This window comes from Euprymna scolopes, chromosome 17, assembly GCF_053919585.1.
Source record: "Euprymna scolopes isolate OS-2025 chromosome 17, ASM5391958v1, whole genome shotgun sequence".
NCBI classification, from domain to species: domain Eukaryota; kingdom Metazoa; phylum Mollusca; class Cephalopoda; order Sepiida; family Sepiolidae; genus Euprymna; species Euprymna scolopes.
In genome coordinates, this window is record NC_136498.1 from 36,322,728 (window position 1) to 36,335,732 (window position 13,005).

Sequence of the window (13,005 nt, forward strand, 5' to 3'; positions counted from 1 at the left end):
CCCGAAAAGTGCAATTCTTGGCCATTTTGACTGCTTTCGACATCTGGGGACGCAACCAGACGTTTTATCAAAAAGCCGCGAATGTTACAAACCTTGGATAGTTGTAACATCATGAAATTTTAGAAAACTGTAATGAATAGTTATTGAGAAATTTTGCTACGAACGCATGTTCGGGCGAACGGAGGAGAGTGAATACTAAGGTCAAAATTCGACTAAGTTGGATGAGTCGCTAGAGTAAATGAAAGACTGGGTAGGCATACACAAAGTGGATATTTACATTTCTGTTTAAGATTTGATAAACAAATAGCGATCATCGTAATTGGAAGGGATCCGGACCTGATAGAATTCATGGGTATTGATTGCGATCCGTCACAGGAATCCAAGAAAGGCTTGCTGTTTCTCTGGATGATTGTGCCATATACTAGAATTGCTTGTTGCGAAAAGAACGATTTTAATGATGAAATATCCTGCTAAAGAGCCAGATATTGAGAATTAAAGACCAATTGCTCTCCTGACTTTGCTAGGAAGACGCTTAAAGGAATAATCAGTTCAAATTTATATGGCTATCTTGATGTAAATGGTTCATTACCGGTGTAAATAAACGTCGTTTAGGAACAATAGATCAATTGTCGATCAATACATATATTTTAAATAACGGCAATAGGAGAAAAACAAACTCGAATATAGCCTGGAGATATTACAAGAAAGCTTGTGATATGGTGCCGCATTCATGCGCACTCAGGACGTTGAAATTGGAAGAAATTGCTGAAAATAAAATTGAGTTAATAGGGAAAACGAAAAGCAGTTGGAAAACCAACCTTATTTTCACATGGAAAACTATTAGGGACAGGCAACATCAGCCACGTTTTCTTCCAAGGAGGTTCCTTTTCGCCACTTCTGTTCATAATAGCACTCATACCATTGACAGATGTTCTAAGAGAGACAAAGGTGGGATACCAACCGGAGAAAAATTGGCCGAAGATCAGCCACATGTGGTTTATTGACCATCTGAAATTGTTTGGTTAAACAGAAAAGGACATTGATTCGAACTGGTTCTAATTATACGTTAGTGGAGTGAAGACATAGGTATAGAGTTTGGAATTTTCAAATATGCAGTTGTTAGTCATAAACGGGGGAAGAGAGGAGATATAAAATACATCACTTTGCTACACGCTAAAAATACAAGATCATGATGCAAAAGGCTATAAACACCTGGGGGTGATTGAACTTGATACGATGCTTTGCAATGAAATAAAAGAGAAAACGAAAGAAATGCACATACGGAGACGCAAACTACTGCTGAAATCTTGACTGAATTGCAGGAAACTGTTCACAGCCATAAATTCATGGGTGGTTGCTTTAATTCGATAAAGTGCAAATGGTACCAACATAACCCAGAGGAGGTAATGGAAAATGGGAAATTTAAGATTTTCTGGGATTTCATGATTCTGTGTGACCGGGAGATAACTCACAGGAAATCGGATATTGCAGTTGTGAACAAAAAGACCAATGAATGTCAAATCATTGATAGTGCTTCTCCAAACGATATCAACTTAACAGGCTGACGGAACTTTCATAAACTAAGGATGGAGATTGTGGAATAAGAAAACTTTCCTCGAGAGAAGTATGTTCTACGTGGTTTAGCAAACATGCATACAAAAGATGCTTTCCATCTAATTGACTCTTTGGCTAGCCTCACTAACTGTGGTGTAAAAGCCTACTCTTGCCAAAAAACACGATGTTCACAGCACAACACTAAGAAGTTAACAAAATAATAATACTAATAGTAAAGTCGCATCGTCTATTTGTTCTCATATAATTTGAGAAATATTCTCAAAAACGTACACGGTTTCACAAATTAATTTTCATAATTAAACCAAACTTTTACAAACTTATTCCATGATCTTCTTCATAATTGCTTTTTTATTAAAAGAAAATCTACATTCAAGGAGTTACTTAATTTATATATTAAATAGCGAGCATTTTAATACTTATCTCTGTGTCATGATCTTTCTTAGTAATATCATTGTTTTAAGTGTTGTATTTTAGAATATTATTTAAAGTACTTTTTATTTCGTTAATAATTGAATTAATTCTCAATTGTTCGTTGAAGTCGACATAAGTAGGATTTATAAACGGAATTAAGCTTTATTTATTTCATCTGTGTAAGTTATTTCCCTTTGGCGGTTCGATTTACAATAGTTTTCGAATATTTGTGTGTTTTATGAGTATCCCAAATACATCATATGTTCACTAACCGAAAATTGCCAATAAGAGAAATAGTGAAGGTATTCTATGCATAGGATGTGACTAAACTGTCCGTCAAGCAATATAATTTCACCTGAAATTACAGGGTATGTACAGCTAGTATATGCATGCGTATACTTTTTATACAGCCTCTCATTATATGATACATAATCAATAACCATCATTTTTTTCATTGTTTATAAGCTTTACCTTAGAATTGCATTAATAACTGAACCGATCTTAGATGATCACTATCTAACAAAATTTTGTACAATTATTTTTCAGATTTGAAAACAAAACTGGACAAATGTCTTTCATATATGCATGTATGTATTTGATATTATATTATAAGTTATAATATTACAGTTGTGAACGCCATGTTTTATCTAATAAATGACGAATGTACATGTTTGTCATTTTGAAGAATTCAAAAAAAAATTTTTTTTCAACCCATTCTATCTTACTGTAAAGGAAGCACTTTAAACATTCACCTCATACTTAAGAAGCAATAGGAGTAAATGGTGAATAATAGGGTTTAGAAATTTCATTTGTCTTATTTAGTCAATAAATAATAAAAAAAAGTATATTTGTTTTCCATTTGTTTCAATTGATGTAAATATTATAGATAATCGCGTTATAGAAATTACGTAGAAATCAGCAACAAACTTTGTTTTGTTTTTTTACGTGTTTGTGATATAGGCTGAAACATAATTAATCGCTGGATCCGTTGTTTGAGACATAAAAAAGGGTGCATGCGAAGATGAGTAGACTACAAATTATTACCTTGCACACATAATGTTTCGTCACCTGAAGATATGATGTGGAAAAAGAATGGAAAGAAAGAAAAAAAAGAGACAGAAGAATATAAGATCTGCTTATCGTTTTTCTTGGTTGCGTCTGAAGTAAAAATTCGATTTTCTTAGCAACAAAAATTCAATTAAAACATCAATTAATAATTAGTACGACGAAAACATTTACGGCAATGGAATTAGTCTCACCTGTAAACATCCACATGTAAAGCACAATTCGTGAGATACATTTTGTTTGACAAAAAATCATTAAAATAATAAGACGAATTAACTCGTTTTTATTTATTTAGTCGCGACAACAAGTATTCATATAAATAATCGAATATTCATAGAAAAAAAAACATCTACTTACATAAGAAAAAACAACATTTAAAAGTCGAATTTATAAAAGAGATAAAAACTAAATTAGATTAACAAGTTAGCATTATTCTTATCGTTGTCATTTTGTTTGTGTTCGGAAAAAGTGAAGTGTACTATTATTTTGCGTAATTTGGAAATAATTTAACACCTTGAAAACGTAGAATATAAAGTATGTCATGATATAATTTTCCGAACAAATCGACATGTATTACAATTATTGATTACTTTTTAAACAATCGATTTGAATTAATATGTTTGTTATCAGCCGATATCGTAATTATCATACTTATTTTTTTAATTAAAACAAAACACTATAAATGCAATAGTATAATTTATATAAACAAGAATAATGATCAAATATAAAAAAACAGACAGTTCGTAACGGCAGAAAGGTATAACTAATTTAAGCTTAGAATATCTAGATTAATGTTATAGAAGTCCTAACAAGGAAAATAATTTTACCTTATATAAATAAAAAAAAACATACTATAAAGGCAAATTGTATGATTTATATAAACACAGACATGATCAAATACAAAAAAAGACTGTGGGTAACGGCAGATAGGTATAACTAATTTAAGCTAAGAAAATCTAGATTAATATTATGGAAGTCCTAAAACGGAAACTAATTTTACATTTTATAAATAAAAAATACTATAAATGCAAATTGTATAATTCATATAAACACAAAAATGATCAAATATTTAAAAAAAACTGTGGGTAACGACAGATAGGTATAACTAATTAAAGCGAAGTAAATCTAGAGTAATATTATAGGGGTACTAAAACATAAACTATTTTTACATGATATTATACATAAGTGATACTCGTTTATATTCATATCTCTATTACATGCACTTCAACCAATTACTATTTACACCAATAAACATGTTTATAATACAACTACGACACAATTTTAGAATTAACTAACGCCTATTATTGCTGTATTTTCTCATGAAAAACACAATAGAGACACAATCATATGCCTGAATTTAACGCCTTGAATAAATCGCCGTCGATACTATTAGTAACTTCTATTTAATTAAAACACTACCATTACACTGAGTTGATTTATATACATATACTTCGATTAATATTTTCATAAGCAATTATTATTCTTGTGCTACTTATTTCCAGTCATTTATTTCAGGGAAGAAATATTTTATATTTTTATTCATATAATGTTTTGTGTAATACAATTTAAACATCCATTTTTGAACGAATATACGGTGCACTGCATAAGAGGAGAGAAGCAAGGTTTTCACGTACATATAATCCGATTATATTTCTTAATGATCATTCAACATAAAAATATACTTCCCGAACAAGAGAAAATCCAAGTTGTTCTGGATGGTTGTACATCCCGAAGACATCATATAAATGCAGGTGTACCACACGGATTGATAATTCGGCCTTTTATTATTCCTGATATTCATAAATGATCTCTCTGATAGAATTATCTTGTATGAGTATACTTGCTTATGACACCAGAATCTATGTACGGGGGAATGAAACGAATATACAAACCCATATTCGATGCAATGATATAGACCCTAGAAAACGACCTTCCGCCGAAAATGTTTCCAATATCCCTGGAAAAATGATTGGATCATTCGACAACTACAGTAGATATCTCACTGCTGATGCAATCCTCTATTTGTATAAAGATAGGTAGGCCCTAAAATAGGGGTAATGTCGCCACATTTGGGCAGAAGCTGCTCTGCACGCCCTAACCTGCATGGATAGAGTCCAAATCAACTTCGACACCTAGTAGGTGATGGCATTTTTTCATTCACTACAACCTTTTTGGCACAAAAGAGACGTTGGAATCTTCTCTTTTTCATGGCAAGTACTCACCTGAGCTTTAATCCATCGTGCCCCTTGCCAATATTTCACAAAAACACTCAACTTATTACAACCATTATCAACGATGTCTACCTCTGCCTATATCTAAACGCAGATTCCATGAACAAAGATTATTCTCTATAACTGTCCGTTTGCGGAACTCTGTCCGTCAACTTGCTTTCCAGCTAACTACAATTAGTCGTCAATTAGTCGTCTTCAAGTCCAATGTATACAAGTTATTGTTGAGGCGTATCCCTACATAATATATTTCAATCCTATTCCCACCAATAACTATGAAGAAGCTGCTGTTTCCGTAAAAAGCGTACACTTTTAAACGTTTATCCTTAATTGGCTTTCAGGCTTTGATAAGTGGTTACTCGCATGTACGTAAAAAAGAAAAATAACTGTATTTACTTAAAAATGTTTTACGGGATACACTATGAATTATCCTTGTCCAAAAGCAGTGAGAGGTCATGAATGAAAAAAATATGATATTTACCAAAAGCTGTTGATTTGTCTATTGATTTAAAAACCGTTGTTTTCGTGGACGTTTAAAATTGTCACCATATCAGGTTAATTAAAATTAATTATGCATTAAATAATAAGTATATCAATTCTGTGTCGACATTTATAGGTGGTATAGCATTTACTTAAAACGTCTGTATGAAGCATCATTTGTGTAGAACTCTGATATGTATTTATGTGTTTTATTGTTGTTTTTCTCAGAAAATACTTGTGAAGACTTTTTGATTTCATTTTAATTTTATATTAAGATTTGAAGTGGATATTTTTTTATAGCGTGCGTATACCTAAACCAATTTTTCTATGTAATATATGGCAAAGTTTTAGTGTGTGTAACTGCACAATCAGTGCACTGCAATAGTTTCACACGACCGCGGGGAAAAATATAATGCACTGTTTAATATTAACTCTACTTAAAATAACACTTTACTAAAATAACATTAATTATATAATTACGAACCATGTTTCAGATTTGAGTCTGAATTTTTTAATGTTTTACTTTTAAATAAAATTTCGTAATTGACAAATGAGTGAACGCGTTTGGGCCATGATGTGATTGACTTAAATTTCGATGAACACCTGAGATTCTGCAATCAAATTAATTAGGACATCGCAAAAGAACGGTACTTAAATTGTTTCTGAGATCATTTGACTACGTAAATGTAGTAGCCATGCTAGTTTTAATAATTTATTTCGGAAATAGGTTAACAATATTTCCTTAAAATTATAAGAAAATTCGCAATGTTTTAACATCTAAACATGATATCATTGTAATCATGCATTGCACATATGTTTATATTGTGTGTTTATTGTCCACAAAACAACACGTGTTTTATATATTGATCATCGAATGCATTACGTAAAAAACTAGTTCAGTTTTCCTTTGTTTTATTGCATAACATTCAAACATACATACCGAACGAACAAACATAGCCGTGATATTACGTAAAGTTAATGTGCGTATTCAACCAGGGAAATGAGAGAAGTATTCTTTAATACAAGACAACGCTTCAAATTTAATAGCTGTTTGGTTTGCATTCGAAATTACTGAATTCAGACAAAAACACTACTGTCAATAAAACAGGGTATTTAATAAATTGTTTAAGAAATTCCGGTCTAACATACTAAGGTTACTCTATGGTTTGACATTTCAGTGAGAAAATCTTTGTTGAAATAAATGAAATATCACATCCTGCTGCATGTTCCTCAGTGTCATCGTTTTTAACCAGTTGCGCAAAACAGATTACATGCAAATGAATAGTTATTTCATAACCTGTCGGATTCGTAATGAAGGATATATACATTCATCAAAGAATTGTGTATTAGGTGTAAAATTAAAACAAATATAGGATGTTTTTTTTAATATCAAAAGATGTAGTGGACAACTCTATTTTCTTTAATTGTAGATTTGACAACTGTCGGTTATTTTGAGTTCAGATTGGTTTGCCAATTTTATTATGAGCATCCGAGCAGCGTTTTAAAATTGCAAATGATACTGTTTATTTACTGAGAGAAATATTTGTTGAACGAATATTTAAAAAAAAAATTGGCATTTAATTAGCCACCTCGTTCGTGCGATTGTAACCAATTAGATCTTTCGTTATATGTACAGACCCTATGTATACACTGATTAACTAGACAACACATCACTTGAAAGCAGCATTCGTTGCGTTATAGCCGAAATACAGCTTAATTTAATATGCAAAGAGTTTAAACATTTCACTACTATATCACGACATATGCACTCTTGCTGTAGGATTATATGTCCGAAATTGTTATTCAATTATAAATGCTGAAAAAAATATTTGAAATAAATCATATATTAGTAGAATAAAAATATTTTTCTGTGATTTAATTTAAATTCGCTTCCCGTGAAGATAAAAACATCATTTATATGTATATATATTAGCGTATAGTTAAATAGTATTTAATTGTACAAAAATCAAACCCTGATATCGTATACACTTAATGTTGCCAGTAATAAAAAGTAGGCGGATTTTATTAGTAATATCAGATAACTTTGAGGGAATTTAATTCTTAGAAACGTTACGTGAGTTGTGTTATGTTGAATACAGTAAAACAGGCGAAGAAATTATCAAAATAAATAATATGTAAATAGTAAAAATAGCCAATTTACTGCTGAAACATTAACATAATTCAATGACAATTAATATTAGTTTTTTTTTAAATATTTTTGGTGATGTAACATTAATATATATTTATATTTCGCATTATTTCGAATACTCGGGCTACGATTCTCATCTTAACTGTTCTTTTCACAATAATTTGGTTTTTTTATATTTTCATATATTGCATCTTGTCGAATTAAGAAATATTTCTGTCGAACTCGTGAATTTGGAAGGAGTTCACAAGACAATTTGTGGCACAACAATTAGAGTACTTAGAAGAAATCAATTGTAAAAAGGAAATTCTTTTTACGGTTGCAGGTTATATTTTTAGTGTGGTCGATCGAAAAAATACAGTTTCCAGTTACTTAGGACCTCTATTCAGTTATATCTGAGAGAACCATAGCATGCTCTCTCCATGAAGTAAATAAAAGTATCAATTGGAAATTCTGTCCAAATTCCTGAATTCGACAAAAACATTCCTGGGTTCGACAAGATACAGCTGAAGAAGGTTGGAGGTTATATCGACCGAAACGTTGTGAATATGATATTAGATCATAACAGTCATCCGAAGATTCATAGTTATGTTACTATCCGATCGTTGTCTAAAAAATTAAGAAACGTAATATCTCTATTTGGTAACAGTTCCCTTATATGTTTCATTGTCATATCTTCTGACGGGACAATATATCGTATCACGTGTTTGAATTCTTATTTTTTTTTCAGTAACGTGCTTGTATTTCAACGCCACTAACGGTCAAAACTCTACAATCGCTTCTTAAAAAATTGTTCACCAAGTAAAAAAAGCGTCATCCGTTCTTTCCCTTTTACTTTTTTTCTCGTTCACTTTCCTTCCTAAAGCATTACTGTTCTATGAAACCTGAATGACTAGTAAAAAAAATAATAATAAGGACATAGCATAGCACCGCTATTGGTTTATGAGGTTTTGAAAGCCTACATAAAAAAAACATGCAGACAACAATATGTTTGCTTTACTTTCTTCCTCTCTCACTCTTCTAAAACTTCTGAGACATAAATGCGCACCTTTAGTTACATTGAGTTGTTTTTCCTTTTCTTTCAGTCTTTTTGAAATTTTATTACTCGACTTCATTGTTTTCTTTTTTACCGTGCGTTCAGACTTCAACATTAAATGATCATTTTGTTAGGTTCCGTTGAACCGCCCCTAAAGTAAGGCATTTTGTTAGATCTCAATTACTAGTGATTACTACGATAGTGTCCCATTGATTACTGTACACGCTATAACCCTTATCCCGGAGTGGCCTCCGGGCCTTGATAAGTGCTGCCTTCCTTGGAAAAAAAAAGGTTTTAAAAATTATACATGAATTTATAGTTGTTTTAGACATGTATGAAATATATTATAATTATGTTTCATATCATAAAATATGTTATCGTCTTCTTTGTTTAAATGAGATACAAGCAATATTACATTTTAATGTAAAAACGTAAGATTTAAGTAACATTTAGTTTGGTAACACTTGGTTTTTTGTTCGCATTCCTTGTGTCTGCTTACGAAATAAACACTGAACAATTATCTATCTATCTATCTATATATTTATATATACATATATATATATATATATAAAAGCGAACATGTATGTATGTATGTGTGTATGTATGTATGTATAAACCATAAAGTGAGAGACCAGTACCCGCATTAAGCTGGTCTGCAGTTTTACTTGTTGCTGGCTATCTTGCTCTTGCTTGTTGCTGGATCTCAACATTTTGAACCGAGAGAGAGACTTAGCTGTCGTACAAAGCTAAGACTCTGTAACATAATCTGTGTATAGATACTCCCTCAGGCATTTGTTTATAAAAGTGGTCCTGTGGCGATGGAAAAAGTGTGATACGTGGAGGCTTGAAATGCTGGAAGTATGTAAATTGATCTCAATGACCATATTCAGTGTCATGCCTGCTTGAGCGGGTGAATTCACCATTAGGACTAAAATAAAAAGTCATGTTTGGGCTCATGAACTTTAAGTGTCTGAGGGAGTGGCATTCGTTTGACAAGACGTTGCAATCATCATGTAGGTATGTATGCTCGTTTTTTGTGTATGTCTGTAAAAGGCTTTTTTCGCTGGATTCTCGGTCGGCTCATTCCTTCTTAAAACTTTTTATACCATATCTAAATGATAATAGCTATGAGTTACGAACGGGGGTCGCCTGTCTATTTAATTCACCCGACTTTCACGCACTATTTTTTTCCAGATTTTTAGAGCGTCCCATGTATCTTTCGCTTTTCAGTATAAGACAAGCGAAAACTGGCTTGAAGCCGCGTCATATTTCAAGCTCAAACATCACGCGACTTAAGTTTCTCGCAACTGTTAATTTCATTTTATAAACGTGAAATTAAGAGACTTTTCATACCTCTTCTCTCGTGGCCGAGATAGCTAGGGCCCAGGGTTTTTTCCCCATTTCGTTTCCATCTCCACGTCAAAGGTTCGGGGATCAAGCCTACTTTGTTACTAAAACTTTTTTCTTTTACACTTCCAAACACCCGGCCAACGTTTTTTCTTTACACAGGGTTGTTTTGATCACCCCACGCTCTGACATACACACCTACAAACACCCGGGCCACGCCGGGTACCACCCGCTAGTTATGTATAAAAAACATTTATGTACAGTTAATCCATAAGCACAATACACGTTGTAGAAGGTGTCTTTCTTAAGAGCTAATTAATGCCCGACATTTAATTAATCAACTGCTGAAATTTGTTCAGTTTGTTTACGCATATTAATTGATATTCTTAGCCATACTATAACTTATGTCCTAAAATCATCTCAGGACTTATTAATTTATCGATATTGTACAGATAACTTATTTTCATTTAATTATGTTCTTATTTATTAGAATTTCTTATATGATTCCTTACCACAGAACGTTAATTGTCAAAGAACATATTCTTTCGGGTTAAAGTGACAACATGTTATCCAGATTTCCAATAATGCTCACTCTTAAAAATTATATTCAGTTCTCAGAAATACCAGTTATCTTTATATACTGCTGATATATTTTAGGAATTCGAGTGTTAAGATTACGGAATTACATAACTTCGTACACGTCGAATAGAAATCTGAGCTGGGCTTAGCCATTCGCACAAGCGCTCGCGTAAATTTCTTGGTTCATGAAGTTATAGTAGTGCCATTTGTTTTACATTGTGTAGTAGAGTTAAAGTGTAAAAAAAATATTATTAATAATATTATTATTAATAATAATAATAATAATAATAATAATAATAATAATAATAATAATAATAATCTTTAATCTGGTATGTTTTACTTACATTTTTTTAAACATTAGGTCAATCCCTTATACTTTGGACAAGTATGCTGTACATTAACATAACACGTTCGTCGTTCCCAAGAGCCAAGCATTTTTCAGAATTGGAAAAAAAATATTCGGGTCGGAAATATGTTTAATTTATTTATTGTGGCTTTTCCTCATGGTCCCTGAAATTTCAATCACGATGGAGCTCACTTTGACTTCTCTATCTTTCCATAATCTAACTACTTTACACTTTAGATCCTGATATTTATTGCTTTTTCATATTTTATCTCTTGCTCTCTAATATTGGATAGGGCAGATTATGTCATTGATGATATAAGTCTTCATTTTTCTCTTTAAGAAAATTAAATCAGTATTGGAACGTTCAAGGACCTGATCAGTGTGTATGCGCATCTCATAAAGTGTGGCATTGTCGTTTCCTGTAGCAAGTCTGGTATAAATTTATACTACTTGACATTGTGGTCTGACTGATGAAATTCGCATATTATCTAGTGTAGTAACTGAACGATATTGCTGTGTTTCCTTTTCTTATCTTGACTTTGAACTACCAGAGGACATCCAAATATATGCGCTAATGTGTCTTTTCTTCTATTATTCAATGTGCACATCAATGTTGCCGCAATTTTTTCGACCTAGTGCAAGTGGCTGGTTCCTGGGCTGCCATTAAAGAGCTTTCAGTAGATTGATTAAGATATTTCCTCAACAATTAATTACATCTGCCACTATCTCTAAATTTAGTATTCTTAAAGAATGTTCAGTTTCAGATAATTTTTCTTATCTCTTATTTCACGTTAGGTATTTGTATGTTTCCCGTTTTCACTTCGTAGATAAAACACTATTATTTTACACTCAGAATTTCGTCTTTCATAGTCGTCATACTTTTAACACAGTAAGAGCCGATTAGCTTATTTTCCAGGTAGATATAATCAATCTACCCTACATTTATTAGCAAAAGCAGCATTACCTTTTAATATTTTACGTGTTTTTATGTCCAACTATTTTACTTAATCTACATTCCAGTCAAGTATACCAGCGGTATATCAAACGATAGCTACTGCTCTGGCGTTTATGATATAAACTGTATTTGGACTGTGAGTGTGCAATTTAAGAATAACCATTAATCTTCTCTTCTATTCGGCTGTGATTTGGTTTACATATCGATGTATTTTATTTGATCAGTTGTAAGTATTCCTAAGTATTTGTGACCTTTATCACTGTCAAAATTTTTTATCAGCTCTGTTGTTGGAGATTAAGGCCTTTTTATGAACGAGTTTTTCTCTTCTCTTTTTCACACGAATAAACTATCTATTACTTCAAAATTCTATATGCACGTCATTACTAAACAATCTGATATTATTTATTAGGATATTTGTTTCGTTTGGTTCTTATTTTTCCAATATCTTTAGTGTAATCTATAAATCATTATTATTATTATTGTTATTCTCATTATTATTATTATTATTATTATTATTACAATAAATATAAGTATTGATTTTGTAGTAGTAGTATTTACAGTTATTAGTTGTCGCATTAAGAAATGTATATGGTTTTTATAGTATATGTATTTTACCATGTTTACGAAACACTTGCAACTAGAAGTACGCTCCATTTTCAATACGGTGAAATGTTATCTAATATATTTTACTGACTAAGTATTTTTTACTTGTGTCATTCTAATAGCTTGGATTAATTGATTAGGTATTTTAAGTATTTTTATGCGAACAGTGGTCGACGTTTAATAGTAGCTGATTTTTATTATTGATAATATTGTAATTGCCTTAGTGGGATTAGT

General features: G+C 31.6%; 1 protein-coding gene across 12 annotated transcripts in view; it reads right to left on the reverse strand.

The window, feature by feature from the left end:
- Positions 1-13,005, reverse strand: part of LOC145296730 (receptor-type tyrosine-protein phosphatase T-like) — a 934,355-nt gene that overhangs the window by 275,666 nt on the left and 645,684 nt on the right. For 8 of the 12 annotated variants that reach the window (XM_080142749.1, XM_080142743.1, XM_080142746.1 and 5 more), the window contains one exon: positions 3,031-3,054. The exons of the other annotated variants lie outside the window; for them this stretch is intronic. In XM_080142749.1, the coding sequence (XP_079998875.1) occupies positions 3,031-3,054 (24 nt within the window). The remainder of the gene's footprint in view (positions 1-3,030; positions 3,055-13,005) is intronic. 12 annotated transcript variants of the gene reach the window in all.